The 21,904-nt window shown below is 38.7% G+C and overlaps 1 protein-coding gene across 3 annotated transcripts; it reads left to right on the top strand.

The window, feature by feature from the left end:
- The first annotated feature begins 862 nt into the window (after positions 1-862).
- Positions 863-21,111, top strand: LOC109407806 (uncharacterized). Of its 3 annotated transcripts, none has more exons than XM_062842439.1 (4): positions 890-1,007; positions 1,232-1,282; positions 18,972-19,138; positions 19,197-21,111. In XM_062842439.1, the coding sequence occupies exons 1-4, from the start codon at positions 995-997 to the stop codon at positions 19,428-19,430; spliced, it is 465 nt and encodes a 154-aa protein (XP_062698423.1). In that variant the 5' UTR covers positions 890-994; the 3' UTR covers positions 19,431-21,111. The 3 variants fall into 3 exon arrangements, with proteins under 3 accessions (XP_062698422.1, XP_062698423.1, XP_062698424.1); XM_062842440.1 differs by having other exon boundaries at positions 891-1,007; positions 1,235-1,282; XM_062842438.1 differs by having other exon boundaries at positions 863-1,282.
- The last annotated feature ends 793 nt before the right edge of the window (positions 21,112-21,904 follow it).

Raw genomic sequence — 21,904 nt, 5'->3', positions numbered from 1 at the left:
GCGATAACTGCAAATTTGTTGCACTTAGCGAACTTGCAGTTAAAAGACATTGCAGTTAAAGCGTTTGCACCGAGCGAACGTCTACTGTAACTCTTGAGAAATCATTTTCGATGGTCCTGAAAAGGACCGTTTGAATAATGGACGATTTTGATGAATTTACAATGCCACGCAATTCGTGTTGGTTTTCTCCGCGCTCAACGCTGGACGCCATCGAAAACTGGCCCGCCGCTTGCTGCTTTGAATGAGATTCCCGGTGCTATCAGTACGATAGCCGAGTGTCGTCGCTGAGTCGATGCGCCGCTGCCCAGCTCGAGGTGTCACCTCGACGGTGGTCGAAATGGAACTGACGAACAGCTCTCGCATGATCGCATTCCTTCCTGCATCGTAGGTAGTTGCCCCCACGAGGCGCACCAATCAGAGAGCGTTGGTAGACTGAACGAGAAAAATAGTCCGCTACCCATATTTATAGATTTCAGCGATTTCAATGTCTAACTTTAAAACAACTTTTCAACTATTTATCAATGATTTTTAGGTTCACCGAATATTACAAATTGAACGTGGGAGTTTCATCTCTCGGATAACGGGATTTGTTTATCATTTCATTCAGTGGGAAAGATACTGTGAGCGTTTAAAATCTTTCACTCAAACGTAACGCTCTTGGTTTCATAAATTTTGAAATGACACCGGGTATAGAAAACAGAGACGTAGTCCTACGTCAAAAAGCACACCCCTCAAAGGATAATTTCGTCTGGCTAGTTGTAACTTGACGGAAAGCGACAGCCGCGCATGATTACACCGGCGGATAGTCACACATCCTTCATCCACCCCGTGCGCCCACTCTCCTGAAGGGAAAGGTGGAAGTCCTTTCACTTTAGCGGAAACCATCCACTGGATTCAGTCTAGCGTGGGTGATCGAATCGAACGGACTTGGACTGGGTTCCGGAACAGTCGCGGGCTGGAGTCAATCCCTAGGAAAGAACATTAAATCAAAATCATGTCAAACAACGGTAACTGTTTGGGTTCGTTGTTGGTGTAGCACGTTTAGTACCGCTTCTAATGAATGTGATTTGTTTGTTGGATTAGCCAACGAACAAGCTTTTCGAATAGAAAAAAAATCTAACGTTGTGATCAGGCTGAGGATTATTCTAACGTTGCTTTTCGTTGACTCGTGTGCTTTTCCGTCGGTGACACGAAACGATGGGATGTGGCCCTTCCAATTCGGCGGTGGCAGCAGTGTCCTCGGACGGTGATGGAACTTCGAATGGAACGAAAAATTCATATCGTGAGTGAATGGGTGAAATGCGTGTATCAGGATAGTTTTAAATTTGTTAGAGGATTCCGTTTCAACCAGGACTTTTCATCGATTTGGCACACTTCAGATGGTTTGCTGAAGTTGGGCTTTGACGGTTATCTACCAGATTAGTATTGTCGATGTTGGTAAATCGTCGTGCTTTCGCTCACTTTTGTTTTCTTATTTTGCTGCTTAAACTTTGAAATATACCGCGAGTCAGGGTAACTTTGGGCCAAAAATCAAGAAAGATGTTTCGCTCAAAATACTAACATTTATTAAAGTGATTATCAAAAAGCTGATACCATATGGTAAATATAACTTGCATTGATCATCCGCTGTAGAAAAATGTCACATTTTGTTAATTTTCCATTAAGAAAACGTGATGTGAATATAATGGTTAAGCGTACTGTACAAAATCGTTGTTTTAAAATGCCCAGTAGAAAACAGCTAAATATCAGACATGTAATGAACTGCTGTATTCTAGATATATTGGGTAGTTGTTTTGAGAAGTAATATAAGTTTCCTTGGATTTTGTATGCTATTTTGCATGAACAACTTATTAGTTCGAGCTGTAGTGCAAATAACTCATTTTGGGGGTGACTTTGGACCATATAAAAGCAATGCAGACAGTACGAAAGCCCTACAACTGCGAGTATTCACATTATTTTATGCATAAAACGGCGTTTGTTTTAGAAAAAAACCCAAATTAATCCACCTAGTGGTGATAGTGCCTTTCTCGTCGAATATGTTCTCACGATCTTTCCGTCGACGTAAGTCAAAGTGTTCCTGAATTCTGATATTTTTTTTAAAGAAAAGCAAGCATTTTATCAAAGCCATCATTGAATTTACTTAAAACTTATTGATGGCACATAGTCCGACATTATGTTCAACGTATAAGCAGAGCTGAATAATAGCAGACTTCTCAGTTGACTGCTTGAGCACCTTTACCAACACTGGAGGCTGATCTATATCAAGATGATACTAACAAGCTAAGATATAACTTTTTACATAATCATAGATCACTTTGCGGTCTTCGATAAAGCTTTTTCTGCACATTTTAGGCTATATTTTATTGACCGTTGAAAACAATAACTATAGGTAGTAAGAATAGTGAGGCGTCTGTTTGTACCGTCTACCCCCGTTGGTTTGAACGACATCTCATGCAAACCAACGGGGTTCTTTTTTAGTTTGAACTTCTAGCAACCTTGTTGGCGACGGAAAAACACACTGCTGGCAGCCTTATTTGTTGTTTTGTTTTGATTCTGCGTTCCGTTTCACCCCGTTCCATTAGCAGAATGACGTTTGAACCATTTTTAATTTGAACGATGTGCAGATTAGAGGGGGTCAAATTAAAAAGTGTTCAGATTAGATGCGGTCAAACCAACGGGGGTAGACGGTATGTGGGTTTAATTTGTCAAGAAATTGTTCTCTAACACATATTTATCGCTTCCATTGATTTTATTTACTTTCGTAGTTCCGGCGAAGTACCAAACGCCGGTTTTGCAAGTTTACCGGCAGTCTCCAATGTGTTATGAGCCTATTTTATAGTTAACCCGGAAGCGGTCGCGTCGTGTATTGAGTACACGCACCATGAAAAATGCACGCTTGTGGTACACAGCGTGAGCACGGTGTCGCTGCAGGTAGTCGAAGACGCGACTGCTCGAGGGATAACCGTTCCTCAGGTTATTAAATAAGCCGTGATGTATTGTATCGCATTGTACATTTAGTAAAGTGTCCCACACAATGCATACGTTTGCGTGTGTGTGACAGTAGTTTGACACATTTCCCAAAGGAAAACTTAAAAAAAAAACGCAAACCTCGACGGAACGGACGCTATGTGTTCCAGGCTTTAAGCTTCGATGGCTTTAATTTTCGATGCGGTATCGGAACAGGTTCCAGAGCACTACCGGGTCTCCCAAATATAGTCTGATGAGACTATTTCATTGCTAACGAGCATTACGAATGATCCGTTATTGTATTGTTACTCACACCCGCAGTGGCATCTCGTGCAGCTGCTACTTCCGGAAATTCAAATTTGGTGCTTTCCGACACCTGATCCGTTTGTGATCAACCGCAGTGAACTTCGGAAGCCAACAATCGTTAAAGGAACAAGATATCAATTCGTATCACCACACCACCATCTGTAGGATTTGCATTCAAAAACAAATCCTACAATCTAACCAAAAACTAAATATAGTTAGTTTATCGAATTAAAAGTTTACCCAGGTATTTTGACAGCAATCATTGTCGAACTAGCGTAGTTTTATGGTACCACATGCATGAGTTTGGTTTCAATTTCACATTTTACCACTTTCCTAACCATTTTTGGTTCACATTTTACCACTTACCGATTGTCCCTGAAGTGGTCTTAGACTAGTTTCATGCCAGTTGTTAATGAGGAATTCCACGGAGTCATGTCAGTCGATCCTGAGCGACCATTTCAAAAATATCTGAAACTTTGCACAGTTTTTCAATTTCATCTAAATTGCCATTTTTCGATATTAAACCTTCATATTCACTCACGACTAACATTTCAAAAGGGTGTATGCGAAAATAGTTCAAAAATATTCTAAAAGCTGTACAGCAAAAACGGATTGTTCGATTGTTATGAATTTTTCAGCAAAGTTAGATAACTGAATGATGATTCCTTAGAAAATATACACTGTAAAAAAATTATTTTTTTACTTTAAGAAAATATGATCTTTGTCACAAAAACTCAAATATCTCAAAACCCTATCTTTTTACCAACGTCAATTTTTTAGGGGAAATGGCCCATTATATCAGCTATCTACCATAAAATTTTGGTGATTGTAAACTGATAAACAAAAAAGTTATGACATTTTAAACATTTCACAATTTTTACATTTAGTAACAAAAAAAATATTTTTTTCTGTGTAAATTATTTCGAGAATTATATTTTGATGCTGATTTTATTGTAAAGGCTACCGCCTGAATTAAACAAGTTGTTTTCATGATATTTTTGTTTGATTATTCATAATTACTATAGTATTTATTTAAAACTTGGACGCGATCCAGTGTTGTGATCAAAAATATTGAGTGTGTCATACTTTTTATTGTACGTGACTGGTGAAATATCCCTAGTGTTGAAAAGCTGTTGATTATAAGAAAAATGGAATTAAACTTATTTTTAAAAATAACCTCTTAGGGAACAGACTTTATGATCGGAAGAATGCGAGTAACTTCAACAACAACAAATGCATGAGAGGTACATACCACAGACAAACAGATGAAACGCCTAGAACAATTTTCGTGAAAATCCATCGCCCAGTTCACACTACCACCACCTGGTGGAAATGTTTCACGAAACACTGCGTTGTGCAATATCGTCATCAGAAGGCGCTAAAGCCTGTATCCGCAATAACCGGGACACAGAAATATGGCTGTAGCTCTGCAAAAGATACATTAAAATTGCTCAAATTTGGCCTAAAAGCATCTTAAGACGTGTTAATTTCACCTGTAAAGTTTCATGTGAATCGGAGCAGTACTTTTTGTTGTAGCAATGAAACAGTAGAATGCGTGCCATTGAATTTTGTACAGCCCCTAGTTTTGAATTTCAGCGCTGTTACTTTTGAATTCGGCAAAGTAAATGGCAACAATTTTGAACACAAACCTCTCAATTTATATTTCTTGCATAGGCAAAATTTCAAACAAATCGATGCACTATGTACAATTTTATAGCCGAAACATGTTTTGGGACTGAACGTGATTTTAGCCCCTCAGACAGCAATTGGCCAGCAATCTTTATTGTTTCGATTGTACTATTGAAAGTACGATACCAATAATAATCCAATTGTGCAGGCATAATGTACACATAATCTACTACCTTCTGTGAAAATTTCATGAAAATTGGCAGAGAAATTCGAAAGATATGAATAGGCAAACATGGCACATGAGAAACACGAAAAATTTTCACTAACACTCACCTTTATCAACACCAGTAGCTTTCAAACTAATTGATTAATGTTGATGAAATTTTGCAAGAAAGTGTCTCTATAAGTTCCATAATTGCTAACGAAATATCATAATTATCCCCACAGAACTTTGAACTGTAGCGTAAAATAACCATCTAGTATGCGAATGAAAATTGGTCATGATTGTACAAAATGCTTAAAACCACGTCTGTTTGTTTTTCTCCCACAGTTAAAACTAATGCATCGATTTTTATGAAATTTGGCACAAATAATAAACATACACCGAGGAGTTCTCAGTTAAGTTTTCGGCCAATTTTACCGATTTATTATAGAGCTACTGCCGTACTTCTGTGTCCCGATTATTGCGGAAACAGGCTTTAGTGTGAAACGTCAAACGCAAAGAAACACGATGGGCGCTCATCTGGTTATGAAAGCCACAACCAAGATTCATAATTATCGTTAAAGGCGTGGCCAATGAAAATTTCGTCAGTGTTACGTTTGTTTGTCTGTATACATACCATGACAATGCTCACGAAAAAGCAAAAAAAATACTATTTTCTTCAGCCAAGCAAACAACACCAAACTAGTCAGTTAAAACTAATAAATGATTTTGTTTATTATAATCTAACGAACAACATGAACAGTCGCTTTCTCAAAGGTCCTCAACTCAACGCTCTCTTGTAGACCGTTTGATGAAAAACAAATGTTCAAAAGAGTTACGAAATCTCACCGAAAGCACCATAGATAAACTGAAAGGGACTTGTTATGCCCAAATGTCCATATTGAATACAAATTCACGCATTTGCACGTCCTGCCATTTAAACTTCGACAAACGAGCAATCTGTATATCATCGGTAAAGCAGGGCGCAGGAAGTTAGAAAACGACAACAAATGAGAAATTGCCAGAAGTGCTAAGTGCAGAGAGTCATGCCACCGTACCATCAGCGACATCTGTTTAAACAATTTAATCACGCCCCTTTCCAAAAATGCTTTGAAATATTCTTCAACATCTATACCCAGTTCAATATTTTTAACGTTGCAAAACACGCTTTCCACATTCATCTTGAAGAAGAGGGAAAACACTTATCCTCAAATGTAACAGCAAATTAATGAATGAACGACTAATGCGCGGAGGGCGTGATAAAATCGGAACATTACTGTACATATAATATACGTAATACATAATAAAAACAGCTTGTTTTACTCACGCAAGGCCATTAACAATAAAATTAGCAACAAACTGTGATTTCCGGCCGAAATAATTTACACTAAAAAAAATATTACTAAATGTGAAAATTGTGAAATGTTTGAATTGTCATAACTTTTTTGTTTATTAGTTTATCATCACCAATTTTTTATGGTAGATTGCTAATACAATGGACCGTTTTCCCTAAAAAATTACGTTGGTAAAAAGATAGGGTTTTGAGATATTTGAGTTTTTGTGACAAAAATGATATTTTTTCATGTTAAAAAAATTTTTTTTTTTCACAGTGAATATTTACTTAGGAATCACCATTTAGCTATCTAACTTTGCTGAACAATAAAATCAGCATCAAACTGCGATTTCTGACCGAAATAATTTACACAGAAAAAAATATTTACCAAATGTGAAAATTGTGAAATGTTTGAAATGATATAACTTTTTTGTTTATTAGTTTACCATCACCAAATTTTTATGGTAAATTGCTAATACAATGGACCGTCTTCCCTAAAAAAAATTACGTTGGTAAAAAGATAGGGTTTTGAGTTATTTGAGTTTTTGTGGCAAAAAATATATTTTTTCGCATTAAAAAAGATTTTTTTTCACAGTGTATATTTTCTTAGAAATCACCATTTAATTATCTAACTTTGCTGAAAAATTCATAGCAATCGAACGAACCATTTCGGCTGTGCAGATTTTTGAATATTTTTGAACCATTTTCACATATACCCTTTTGAAAAGTTAGTCGTGATTCAAAATAAAAATTTGATATCGAAAAATGGCGATTTAGATGGAACTGAAAAACTGTGCAAAGTTTCAGTTCAATAGAAAATCATGAATTAAAAAATTTCCTTAATTTTGATGCTGTTGCTTGGAATCGCTCTAATCAGTTTCCCTAAAAAGTCGCGAATTGATGTTATGCATGCATGCATTTCGTCGGTTCCTGCAAGACACTCGAAACTGGTTCCGGAACACTACCGTTAGTCTTAAATGGGACCTGAGACTATTTTCTTGCTGACCGTTCTTCGCGTTATCGAAGAAGCTGTTATTAAATATGCTGCGTGTATTCTTTGTGGTTCCGTTCTACATTTGACCACTTTCGTCGGGGTACCTGGAACCGGTTTCGGCACACTATTGCTATTCCAAAGTATGGTCTATGATTTTTTTTTTCATGTTAGCCGTTTATCAGGTTACCTAAAAAATTATGGCGCACCCGTAATCGGTTGCGGAACACTATCGGTTGTCCCAAATATGGCCGGAAACTTTTTATTTTTTGACAAATCGAGATACCTAAAAATCCGTGATTTGATGTGTTGCATGCATGGGTGTGGTTCACTTTTATATTTGGCCATGTCCGGCGGGACACCCAGAACCGGTTCCGGTCACTACCGGTTCAGATACGTTCTGAGAATATTTTCCTGCTTACTGTTCATGAAAATAACAAAAAAGCCACTATTTGATATGTCGCATGTATGGGTTTAGTTAATTTTTATACTTGGCCACCACCGACGGGACATCCCAACTAACAATTCTAGACCAACATTTGAAAAGGGCGGAAGAGCCAAAATGTAAACAAATAACTTTTCAGCATAATTTGATGAAACAACTTATAAACATATGATTTTTCCTGACGTTAGCTCAAAAATGAGTTTCCACTTCTGGAAAACAATAATTTTAATAAAGGCGGATTTCCACATCTGATTTTGATCACTTCATTTGGTTGTTCCGCCAATGATCTTGCGCCTTTGAAAAAAAGCACAAAAATGCACAAAATTGTTAACACTGTTGAATAAACAGTCGAGAACAGCATCTCGCCATTCATATTAATCAAATTTACACAAAACTTTTACTCCCACTTTTGATTAAAGTCGCCCCTAACTACTTACACCGATATTGAAAAGCCTTCGTCATTACGTCGTGCTTCGGCGCCCATCAAAATGTCTGAGTGGAAATCCGCCGCGCACTTATTGCTCTTGTTGCGCACAGATGGTTCTTACGCCCAAGATCAAATCGTGCGTTTTTCATCGCAAAATTCAATAAAGTCGCTGACTGACTGCAATAAGTGGCGATAATATGGCTTCAATGTCTATTCAGGATATATTTTCTCCAAAGGACCCAGATTTGGATGATATGCAGCTGGTAAAGCTTCAGTGATAAAAATGTTAGCGAATGGTCTCAAATCTATTGACCGGCATAGGTCACAGCAGGTAGATTCAGCAAAAGGTGATATTGGGAACCAGGCCCGTGCACAGAAAAGGCGACAAAGGAGGGGTTTTACCCAATTTTAGCAAAGGGGCCGTTCATAAACCACGTAGACTTTTTGGGGGGAGGGGGGGTCTGACCAAAGTCTACGCTCCATACAAATTTCAAAATTTGTGTATGGACAAAAGTCTACGAGGGGGGAGGGGGGGGGGGTGTGGGGGTGTCTGAGATGGCCAAAATTTGGTCTACGTGGTTTATGAACAGCCCCAAAGGGTGAAGGAGGCCTTGTGTATAGAGTATCGGCAATGGGAGGAGTTTAACCCATAAAACCCATCCGTTGTGCACGGGCTTGTTGGGAACGTAATATGCTGCCTGCGCTTCCCCATCGGTACTGTAGCTATTTTTTTTTTCAACGCGCATTATGTACAATGGCAGGGCCAACTCCCTCATTTGCTGTACGATACTAGATAAACTGTAAAGAGTTGTTGTGCTAGAATATAGATTTCAATCGAAATCTGATTTCCATTGCATTTTACTCATTGTTTGTTTTACCACTCATCGTAGGCAACGTCAAGAGACAATTTCCTTCCTCCTCCATGGTCCAATGTCAGATAAACTTCAATTAGTTACTTTTAGTTAAGAAAGCTTCAAAATCAATTTATTGCAGTGGATTAGGTTCAAAATCTATTGCATTCCAGTAACTTCGTTACAAAATTTCTTCGGGCGTAACAACAAAAGCGATCGATTCTAGGTAATATCGACCAGGCGTAATTCCAGTGCTGGCGACCAAGCGGCGTAGCATGTCGGGCGTAATGACCAATGAGTTTTTATTTGGGCGTAGTTTTCATTTCATTCATTTTCTTCAAGGAAAAACGCTTGTTTGTACTTTTTGACATAAAATCACCAAGCGGATAGTGTTTTCTTCTAAAACAACGAAAAAGATTGAGTACACACGCACAAAGTGTTAAATAGGAATTAGTTTTAGATTGTGAAACTTTGCAAGCGTTTTTCTCGATTCTAACATTTTGGATATCCGCCCTTTTCACATGTTGGTCTAGAATTGCAAGTCACAAACAAGCAAACTAGCTGAATTGTAGCTTAATAATGGTAATGATAGCTGAACTAAAATTTTGCTCTTCACATTACTGTTTAAATGAATTTTCAATTGAGAAAATAGTCAATGTTCGACTTTCCTCATCGGTATCAACAATGATAAATTAAAACACTTTTCAAAAGTTTAACAAGAAATTTATTCGACAAGAATTGATTCCTTAACAAAATAGTTTAACAAAACATTTGTCTGCATCTTATTAAGCTGATGTATCGATAAGCATATGCTCCTGAACAATGTGCTTTTCACTTGTCAAATAAACGCCTTCAGCCCGTCATAGTTTGACTCGGAACTTTGTTCGGATTATGGGATAAATCATGGCTAAAACTGTTTAGACAACCAAGTTATTAAAAAACCAAAATTTTAAACGAATCACATAAAATAAAACATAATGGAATTAACGAAATCAACGTAAAAATGAGGCATTTATTTATAATTATTAGTCTGTAACAAGATATCTTGTACCTTGATTATTATATTTTTTCATCTTCCGCAGTAGTTCGATTGTGCGAGACGCTTGGATCGATGCATTTGATATTCCAGTGCTGTCATGTTTACTGAATATTGTTACCACAGTTACCTAGATAACCAAACAGCATTCAGAAATCGACACATTTCTAGTATCCCTAAACATCCTCATGCACTATTTATTGAACATAATATCAAGATTCCATGACAAAAGCATAAATAAAAAAATGATTAACGGATCTTCGACTGAGCATGAGTAGATTACCTGAACAGATGCTGTGAATGCACCATGTCCAAGACCATACCGCACCACACATTGCCATACATTTTTAAAAAACGATATTTAATAATAAAAATGAAAACTTATTCATACCGCAATTAGTTCGTCTGGAAACAATATCTTCAATAAGGACCAACACTTTTTGGTCGCATTCGATACAAGTTTTCTCACCGTGAGATGAAAATACTGACAGCGAAATCAGAATGGAAAACACGTGTTTTGAGTTGAACAGCTGTTGAAGTATAAGGCGTTGTTCAGTTGATTACCACGTGCTGTGCTAATTCACCACTGCTGAACACAAGTTCAGAAGTGATCATTGTTGAGTCATGGGAAGATTATGTTTTGCTTTGGGTGCTGCATCTCACCATCTCTAGGATGGCGCAGATAGGAAGGAATGCGGCTGGCAATCGACAGGTCTCGAGTTCTAATCCGGATTTAGGTAATTTCATATGTAATTCTTATTTCATAATAGGTGTTCTCAACATGAGAGCAAATAATTACTCTCGTGAAGAGTTCAACATTTTTGCATTTTATTTATTTCCAGTCATTTTTGCCAAAGCTTAATAACAACTTTCCTGTACATTTGTAAAACGCTTTGAACAACAAAAAATTAAGTTGGTGCACAACATGATGCTTTATAACTTCTCCAAATTTGTGTGAACAAAACCCGAACATAGGTTATACGTGAACATAATTCAAATGTTATTCAACATTATGCTGAACTAATTCGTCATAATGGTGCCTGTTAAATGAGTGATTGTTAGTTGGGATCTGGAACCGGTTCCGGAACACTATCGGTTCCGATATGGTTTAAGAATGCTTTCCTGCAACAGTAATCAGATTATCTAAAAAGCCGCGGTTTGATATGTGCATGCATAGTTTTGGTTCAATTTTATATTTGGCCACTTCCGGCGGACACCCGGAACCGGTTCCGAAACACAACCGGTTCAGGCATGGTCTGAGAATATTTTTCTGCTTACTGTTCATCAGGATATCAAAAAATCCACTATTTGATATGTCGCATGCAGGGGTTTGATTAACTTTTATACTTGGCCACCTCCGGCGGGACATCTGCAACCGGTTCCGAAACTCTATCGGTTCCAATATGGTCTGAGAACGTTTTCCTGCTTACTGTTCATCAGGTTATCGAGAAAGCCGCAGTTTGATATGTCGCATGCATGTGTTTAGTCCACTTTCATGTTTGGCCACTTCCGGCTGGACACCCGGAACCGATTCCGGGACACTACCGGTTCAGATATGGCCGTGACTATTTTTCTGCTTATCGTTTATCAAATTATCGGAAATGCCGTAGTTTTATGTGTCGCATGGATGGGTTTGTAGCGCTTTCATATCTGGTCCCTTCCTGGGGTACCGGTCCGGAACACCTAAATGGCCATAACTCCGGAACGGCTGGACCGATCCGAACCATTTTCAATAGGAAACAATGGGACCAGATTCCGCGTCGAATGATCCGTCGGTCATTAAAACCGGTTGAGGTTTACTGCCAAAAAGTGATGTGAGTTTTTTTGTACACACTCACACATACACACACACACTGAGTCGATTGGTATATGTGTCACGTCCCTCCGAGCCTTCTATCGAAAAGTCATTTTTGGAGTGAACATATAGCCTTTCCAGTACACTTAGTGTACGGGAAAGGCAAAAATGTAAGACACATGAAATATTTCTTTTGTTTTATGAGAATTCTAGTTGGAGTTATATCCAGGGGATTGTAATGGATTGTAATGAATCAATGATCGTTTACAATGAATGTGGTCAAACTTTCACGTTTGTTTATCTGTGGTGTTATTTTAAAGTGACTAGGCACTGATAGGTTATGCGCAAGCAGCTATATATTCAGTAGTTTTGATTTGCAAGCGATATTTCCTCACATTGAACTATTTGGATTAACTTTTAGTGTTTGGCCCAATGTCACCCCCTAGATCCTAGAGGGGCTGTCCATAAACCACGTGGTCATGAGGGGGGGGGGGGGTTCGGCCAATGACCAATTTGTATGGACAAATAAAAATTTTGTATGGACTAATAACCACGGGGGGGGGGGGGGTGTTGAAAAGTCCCAAAAAAATGACCACGTGGTTTATGGACAGCCCCAGAAGGGGTGAAATTGGGCCAATTTTAATTACTCTATATTATTGTCAAAATTAAAGTTGAAGCATTTATACTTAAAACAATCCTAAACAGTATATAAATGAACGTGTCTACCGAATTCAATATTGATTTAGAGCTAAAGTATTGTTGTAACGACATACAAAGGGATGGACTATGCACCTTATCCTTCCGGCTTTGGCCACCTTCGGGATGCTGGGTCCGCCGTAAAGTGCAGCAGGCTCGTGGTTCAACCTTGAATGATGCATCAAGCAACGAAAGAATTAAAGTGCACGTTGAAACGTGGAAGTTTTAAAAGAAGTTCATTTCAAAATTATTTTGTACCGACTTTTCGAACCCTCTAAGCAGAATACCATCTACGAAAGAGTGTAATCAGTTTTGTACCTTTTAATTCCGCCCTATATTGCATGTCTGTCAAAGGATCAGTAATATAGGGCGCAATCAAAAGGTACAAAACTGATTACACTCATTTGTAATATCTATGTGAAAATATATTCTTTACGGTGCATCAACATATGATTACCTGCTAAGCATAGTGAGCTCTCTATTTGAGTTGTTTTTGAATTTATAAACAAATTTTGAACACAACAGTTTTAGCTACACACCTAGAAAATATCATGTAATTTTAAGTGTCCTGAACCTGACATATACGAGCATCTTCAAAAACACAAATTTAGAGGTTATAACATGTAAATTTATTAAATAAATAAATAACATGTAAATTTATGTCTTTCAAAACACCCCCAAATAAAACAGATTTTTTAGCGTCTAGCAATCGCTAGAACCAATTTGACGGACAAAACATAGAAAAGTAAAATATTGTCATGCATGGATTCGAACACCAGATCTGCTGATCGTGAGCCACGACTCTTATCTCTCGGCTATTTCACTGAGTCAGAAGGTGGCTGATGAACGTGATACTGATTCTACGTTTCTGGTGAAACAGATTTGTTGACATATAACGCAACCAACCAGCACTTACATGATTCCCGTAAAATTGAGTCCAATTTGTGATTCAGAAGTTCTAAGTGTGTACATAAAATTACTAGTGCATTGCATATATTCAGGCGTTTATCGGTGTATGGAGATCTCTGTCCAAGTTTACTAAATTGATTCCGTTTGACACATTTTGTTACGATATACAAGATCAGATTTGTATTCTACTATGATCTATCTACCGCGAATGAGTGGCCATTCATTGAAAAAATAGTCGAAACGCAGTTGTTTTTCCAAATTTAAACCTAAATTGTGACTAAAAATTAGTCAAAAAGGTGTAAATTTCAGAACAACCTATTTTCTCGTCTGGTATTGGATGATATCAGGCCAGACGTATCATGCAGAATTCTTGATGAAAAGTGCTGCTTCTCAACGATGTAGTTCACTCGGAAGGTGTTTCGTTGTCACCATCCACTAGAAGCGGTCGAAAACAAACCATCGTATGATGTTTACTACTGCACCTTCGACAAACGAATCGGTAAGGACTTTTTGTCGCTCAATGTCCACAACTAAAGCAATTGAAGCAAAGAGTGTTGTTCCGCAACAGCTTGTCTCGATCGAATATGGACAGTTGTTGGAATACCGGATACGGCTAAAGGAGATGATGCTGTACTTTGTCTTCGACATGTAATAACTAATCCGATTCGTCTGGCTTCACTCTTTAGTCGGATGTACGTTTCCGCCATCGTCTCAAATTTACGTGCTCTCCTTATTATTCCTTCTAAAGCAATGTTGAACAGTTGATTGTATCATACGCCAATTTAAAATCGATGAACAAGTGATGTGTGGGCACTTTGTATTCGCGGCATTTCTGCAACACCTGGCGAATGGCGAACATTTGGTTTGTTGTAGCGCATCCTCCCATGAATCCAGCCTGGTATTGCCCTAAGAACTGTCTTGTAATCGATGATAGACGGCGGCATAAGATTTGAGAGAGTATCTTGTACGCAGCGCTCGGTAGTGTGATCGCGCGATACTTCCCGCTATCCAAATTGTCGCCCTTGTTGTAGACGCACGATACCTTCTCCAGCGTATTTTAGTAACTCGCTTAGTAGTTGATCTGCTCCAGCGGCTTTGTTGTTTTCAACCGGTTACCTCAATCTCTTGGAGGTTGGGGCTAGGATCTGTCATAATGCGCACATACTCCTAAATCTGTTACCACGCCACCTTTGGTACTTGCAACGTCGCCATTGAGGTGCTCATCGTAATGCTGCCGCCACCTGTCGACCACCTCACGCTCGCTCGTGAGAATATTCCCGTAATTATCTCGGCACATGTCGGCTTGTGGCACGAAGCCTATCTGCGCGAGCGGTTCAGCTTCTCATAGAACTTTCGTGTGTCCTTAGCGTGGTACAGCTCTTCCATCGCTTCGCGATCTCGATCTTCATCCGGAAGACTGAGTTCTGCTTGTTCCGTGCTTGTCTATAACGTGCCTCATTCGCTCTCGTACGGTGTTGCAGCATTCTCGCCCATGCTGCATTCTTCTCGTTTTTCAACTGTTCACATTCGCCGTCGTACCAGTCGTTTCTGTGATTCGGAATCGCAAAGCCTAGTGCTGAAGCCGAGGTACTACCTATGGCGGATCTGATGTCCCTCCAGCCATCTTCAAGTTTAGCTGCGCCAAGCTGCTCTTCCGTTGGTAGGGCCACTGCTAGCTGCTGCGCGTAGTCTTGAGCCACTTTTACGTTACGCAGCTGCTCTATGTTGAGCCGCGGCGTTCGACTTCGACACGTGGTAATAACCCTCGAAAGTTTTGAGCGCATGCTTACAGCGGCTAAGTAGTGATCCGAATCTATATTCGCACTGCGGTATGTGCGGACATTGGTTATATCCGAGAAGAATTTACCGTCGATTAGAACGTGGTCGATTTGATTTTCTGTTTGTTGGTCGGGTGATCTCCAGGTGGCTTTGTGGAAGAAAAAGGTGCTTCGGACAACCATACCACGGGAGGCTGCAAAGTTTTCGCATCGTTGGCAGTTATCATTCGATACGGCGTGCAGACTGTTTCGCCCGATTACCGGTCTGTACATTTCATCCCTTCCTACCTGCGCGTTCATGTCGCCGACAACAATTTTCACGTAGCGAGCAACCATCATATGTTTGCTTTAACTGCGCGTAGAACGCTTTTTTATCGTCATCAGCTCTCCCTTCGTGTGGACACTGGACAGCGCACGTTGATGATGCTGTAGTTGAATAAACGGCCCTTTACTCTCAACATGCACTGCACATCCTTACGATGATCGGATGCCACCCGATCACACGTTGTCGCGTCTTGCCCAACACTATGACTCCTGTTCTTGTTGATGGTGCCACAACTTAGGCAGAAGATAGCTGCCCGATGCCCGCTTTTCCACACTTTCTGTCCAGTCCAACAAAGTTCCTGAAACGCCACGATTTCGAAGTTGCGGTTGCGGGGATGTAGTTCGTCGTAAATTATCCTGTCACATCCTGCGAAACCTAGTGACTTTCAATTCCATGTTCCAAGTTTCCAATCGTAGTCCTTATTTCGTCGCGTGGGTCTTTGCCGATTGTATCGAGTCGTATTTTCTCCTATGTTATTTGCAATGGGGATTTTTATGGGTGGCTTATTGGGCCTACGCCAACACTCCTGTCTCACCGGAGGGCCATCGTGCCGTTCTGTTTAACGTCCCAACCAACACTGGGACGACCACGCTAATGGGACTACCACCTTGGATCTAGCTGGGCGTGGTGCAGCGTTTCTTACTCAGCCGCTGGATGCCAGCTTGGTGAACAAACGCTCGAATCGTACCTCCTCAATCTAGCTGAAGTCAGAAGGACAACAGTGCCCAGGCTGCACTACAAGCTAACAATAAGCACACAACTCTTAGCTGGCGGTCTTTGTTATCGCTTGACCCGTGGAAGCATGAGGTAGGAACTTGTGAGGACCAGAGCTATGTTGTTCTTCCGATTTTTTTTTTGCCAATGGAAGATGCCTTCATGGGTTATTAAAATTTTTTTCGATGATTCATTCAGGAATTTTCTTCAGGGATTACAAAAAAATCCTCCAGAGATTCCTTTGAAAACTCCACTGGGAATTATTCCAGAAATTTCTCAATTTTGGCCAAGAATTCCTTCAGAAATTCCTGTAGAAATTTATTTAGCTGTTCCTTCAAGGATTGTTTTAGAAAATCCTTCGAAGATTCGTTTAGAAATTCTTTCGGGGGGAGATCATGAACCCATTAAAAAAAATCAAAAATGACTTAGCAGATTCTTCAAAAAATCGTCCTATAATTCATTAAAAAAGTATGCAGAGCTTGCTTCCGAACTTCTGCCAGGGATATTCTGAGAAATCCTTTAAGAAAAATATCCACCCTAACGAGATCTATCTGCGAATTTCATATAAATATCTTACAGTGATTCTAAAAACAAATCTTCAAAAATGAACTGTTATACTTACTGATAACTCAGCTATGCGAATCTCGGCAAAAGAATGGAAAAATGCTGATGTCCTGGCAATCTGAATTAAGTGTGTGGGAAATTTTGTTCAGCGTTTTTTCTAGAAATTCCACTAGGGATACATCCACAAAGTTTACTTTTTTTACTTGTTATGAAAAATCTTCAGAGATTCCTTTAGAAATTCTGCAGAAGAGTGTTTACAAAGCTTATCGAACATTCAGATATTTCTACAGGAGTTCTTCCTGAAATTTCTCCAAAAGAAGATGCCTTTATGGTATTTAAAAAAAATCTCCGACAATTTATTCAAAATCCACAAGGAATCATGCCAGACATTTCACATAGAATCTCAGAAAATCAAACAAGAATTGTTACAAAAAAATTCTTCTTGAATTTTGTGGAAATTTAGCCAGAGATTCCTATAGAAATTTTTTCAGACACTTCTCCAAAAACCTTCGGAGATTCGTTTAGAAATTCTCCCGGAGGTTCACAAAAATCAATTTTAAAAAAAACCTAAAAATGCCTTCACAGATTTAAATCTTCGTAGAATACTTTCAAAAAAATCTTCAGAGTTTACTTCAGACCTTCTCCCAGGGAATTCTGTTGAAATTTTGAATTTATATCAAAGAACTTTCCAGAGATTGTATTAGAAATTTTTATAGGGATTATTTTTCAAAAATTTTCTGAGATTAATTTGGAAAATTTCTCCAGTGATTTAGTCAACAACTTCTCTTTGTGCTGCTACAGAAATATTTCAAGAAATTGCTTTATAAACCCCAAATCTCTAGAGAGTCTGTAAAAAATTCAGCCAGATATTATTTTGCGCAAAATCTTCTTGGGATTCCTTTAGATTTCCATAATAAATTTCTCCAAGAAATCATGTTGAAAGTTTTCCATAGATTGCTTCGGAAATTGTTGCATCAAATCCTTCAGAAAATCCTTCTAGGAGTTCGTTTAACGCTCCAATAGTCGCATCTTCGGCCATCCTTAGTGACCATCCCTGGTGTGTACCACCCAACTAACAATCACTCATTTAACAGGCACCATTATGACGAATTAGTTCAGCATAATGTTGAATAACATTCGAATTATTTTCACTTACAACCTGTGTTCGGGTTTGTTTCACACAAATTTGGAGAAGCTATAAAGCATCATGTTGTGCACCAACTTATGTTGCTGTTGTTAAAAGCTAAACGCTAAACAAATATGCAGGAAAACTTTTATTAAGCTTTGGCGTGTCTAAAATATGGTTTGAGGCTATGTTCTTACGAATCGATCATCGTGTTATCAAAAAAGGGTCTCCAGTTGGCCTAGTGGTTAAGGCTATGGATCGCCAATCCGGAAACGGCGGGTTCGATTCCCGTTCCGATCGGGAAAATTTTCTCGAACCCCTGGGTATAGTGTATCATTGTACTTACCGCACTATATACAAATTCATGCAATGGCAGACAAAGAAAACCCTTCAATTACTAACTATAAAAGTGCTCCGAAGAACACTAAGTTGAAGTTTTCAGAGTATTACCTTTTCTGTTCGTTAACCCACCTCTAAGATATAAGTGATTATCTGCGTCCGGATTTCAAATGGACAATGCCTTACTGACTAGACAGACGCGTTACCAACTACATTACAAGAAGAATCGAAGATGTAGTGACTAACCTGAATTCAAGTTCAGCTTAAAATTTTGAGGTAGTCTTTTCCACAAGCCGCACTTCTTTTGGATGAATTAAATAGATGTCCATCAACACAACGCATCTATTGTATATGTAAAGCCTAGGCGACAACGCATTGTTTTCAGTGTGTTGGAAGTCCTTTCAAGTATGTCGAATTTGATTATTACACAGATTCAAAATATTCGGCAAAAATGTGAGCGATAAAAATTGTTGTGTTACGTCAATACTAACTAAAACGCCTTGATCATATATTATCGTTTTTTACTTACCACACCCAGCCCCCTCCGAAGCGTTCGAGATCCCTCTGGATGACGAGAATCCGGACAGCCTCATCAAAAAACATCCACCGCTGAGGCTGAAACGTTTAGAAGAGCATTCAACCACTCCGCCCAGCATCGAAGATTTGGAAGGAAAGTTGGCCACGGCGGAGGTCCGACGTCAGCAGGTGCGATTGATGCTCTTTTATTTAACCTTAGTTGTACTTATATTTGAATATCTTGTAGTTCCTAGCGAGTCGCGTGCAGAAGACTACCATAATTGATAAGACAGATAACGATGAAAACGGTGACATCAATGCCATCAGAGAAGAAGACGAACCAGAAGAGGGCGATGCTAAGAAAAAAGATGTCAAAGAGGTTGAATCGAATGAAGAAGATGTGATCAAAGTGGAAAAAGAAGAAGGCGTACAGGAAAACACAAAATGTGATACACAAGAGGAGGAACAAAAGGAAAGCTAATTATCAATGAAGAATGGATGTGTTGAATAAAACGAATACTCTTTTTATTAAACATACATTTATTAATCTTTTCACTTTCATTATATACTTTTAATTGTTTATATATAGATCATTTGAACCTAGTTTTTTTTTACTTTTCATAATAATCAATAATAATCATAATATTTTGGCATACCCGTATAATACTTTTATAAAATAAACATTTTCCACATTGTATCATATTTTTATTCTTTTTCTAACTCTGTGTACACTTTTGCTATGCTCTCAATTTTCACAAAAAAATCCTTAATGCTTTCCTTTGTTTCGTCCTCACGGGCTGCTGCCGTTGCTTGTACAGTACTTTCCCCCACTGCACTGTACGGTTCGACTTGTTTACCACATTTATTTATATTCATAGGAAAAATCTCTCGTACGAAAGGAAAAAATATTCGTTCACAAATACTATAATGATAATCTCAATTCACTTTTGTTTAATTTTTTTCTCTTTTGTTTAGGATACCGGCTGAGCTGGCTTGTTAGGCTTATTCCGTTCGCGTTCACTTTTAAGCTTCCAGCTTGTTCTTCCCCTACATGTGTTCACTTTTGGGTTCATCCGCCCTGATTTGCTCTGTAATTCCAATTCCGTTTAGGTTAGGAGTGTGTCTGGGAGTGTGCGAACGAACGGTCGATCGTTTGCTAGTGTTCTTATCAAAATGACACGAGAGCGAAGGGTAAAAATGCTTCACCGTTTATCATAGTGCTCTGGACTGATTCTACTATACGGTTGATTGGTGGTAACCCTCTAGCATACCATCCATCCAACGGAAATTCCTATCGGTGTGGTATGCGATTTTCCAACTGTAAAAAAGTCAGAGCTGATTTGTTATTTGGGAATATCTGATACCTATAAACATCCATCTAAATATATTCGCTGGTGAGTGAGTATTCTATTCATGCATGCGTGAGTGGAGAAGATGTGAGGTTTGCGTGAGTGAGACATTGAGGATTGTATGTGCTGATGAACGACGATGGATATGGAACTAACAACTGCTGACAGTATTCAACCCTATAAGTAAATGTTCGATCGGTGCAAACGCTATAAGCGCAACGATTTCTAACTGAAAGTGTACCAAGTTCACCAATCCTGTTCAACGAGATAGATTGAAGTTGCTCGAAGTTGGTGCATCCTGTTCTCACCATTTTGTTCATTAAACAGGAATAATTTTGAAGCCAAAACAGATGGCACGGCGCTTTTTGAAAGCACTTTACATGCCCTCTGCAGCAAGTGACAACTCCTTGACGTCTGCCACCTAGTGTAGTTATTGGACAACAGTCGGTGACTGTAACGGAAACATGTTGCACCTATCGAACATCTACTGTACAGTTGTTCTTTGTTGCTAGAATCTGCCTGATCGAAGTCTGTCAAAGCAGATGATCTATTTTCGATTTTTTTTTTCTTGACTTATGTTATACACGTGTTTGTTACCTACAATTCGAGTTGAAATGTTTGATTCTTCTATTGAATATTTATTGGTTCTACTAGGTGGAGTTACAGGAGCTTTTATGCTTAGATTTGTTCCTTTCGATTGTATGACATTTTATTTGTCTGTTAGTCGTTGATAAAAATCTGTTGAATGTGAAGTAAGTGAGTTGATCTATGTTTTGAGTTTGGCAATGCCTAGAAATAATGTTTTTTCTTTAATAAAGTAACAAGTAAATAAGTATAAAGAGATAAAATAGTTCAAGCAGCTCCCCGAGTAACACACATGCTCTATAAATGTTTATTAAACTCGTATATGACTATATTCGGAAATAAAATGCTTTTTCAATTTTGCTAGAACATTTGTGTTACTCGAATCGAGCACGAGATATCGATACAGATAACACACGTATTCAGAACAAAGTATTAGGGTAGTGGACGTATTTTGGCCCACCTTGGAAATTTTATTACATTTATCATATAATCTCTCCATAATCTTTTCAAACTATTATTGGAACATTCAATAATGATTTGCCAAATTTAGTAGGGATTATTGATAAAAGTAATGAAACTCCCAAGGTGGGCTAAAATACCTGCCTCGGGCCAAAATACGTACACTACCCTATTGACAAAAAAAGCCCCAGAAAGCCCAATAAAAGAGGCTCCAAGGATTTCAAGGGCGTTTCAGGTGAAGGTATTTTGGTAGCCTTTTAAGAGCGTTTTGACAAGTTTCGTTAGCGTTTCAATAGTATTGCGTAGAGTTCCGAGACGTTTCAAGGGGTTTTAAGGGCGATTCAGGAGGTCTCAGCAATGTTCAAAGGGCGTTACAAGGGGTTTCAGGGGCTTTTCAAGGCATTTTAGAGACATTTCAAAGAATTTCTACGAGTTTCAGTAAAATTTTATTGACGTTTTGAGAGGGTTTAGGGGCATTCGATAGAATTTCAGGGACGCTTCAAGTGGGTCTCTGAACCCTTTTAAAGGCGTTCGAAAGAGTTTCTGGGACAATTCTAAATGG

This window comes from Aedes albopictus, chromosome 3 (assembly GCF_035046485.1).
Source record: "Aedes albopictus strain Foshan chromosome 3, AalbF5, whole genome shotgun sequence".
Taxonomy (NCBI): Eukaryota; Metazoa; Arthropoda; class Insecta; order Diptera; family Culicidae; genus Aedes; species Aedes albopictus.
This window is presented reverse-complemented; position numbering and strand designations above follow the sequence as displayed.

Coding starts and splice junctions, on each gene's coding strand:
- LOC109407806 (XM_062842438.1), top strand. CDS start 1,198: ATGGGATGTGGCCCTTCCAATTCGGCGGTGGCAGCAGTGTCCTCGGAC. Junction 1,283..18,971: donor TGGAACGAAAAATTCATATC/GTGAGTGAATGG, acceptor TACCACACCCAG/CCCCCTCCGAAGCGTTCGAG. Junction 19,139..19,196: donor CGGAGGTCCGACGTCAGCAG/GTGCGATTGATG, acceptor AATATCTTGTAG/TTCCTAGCGAGTCGCGTGCA.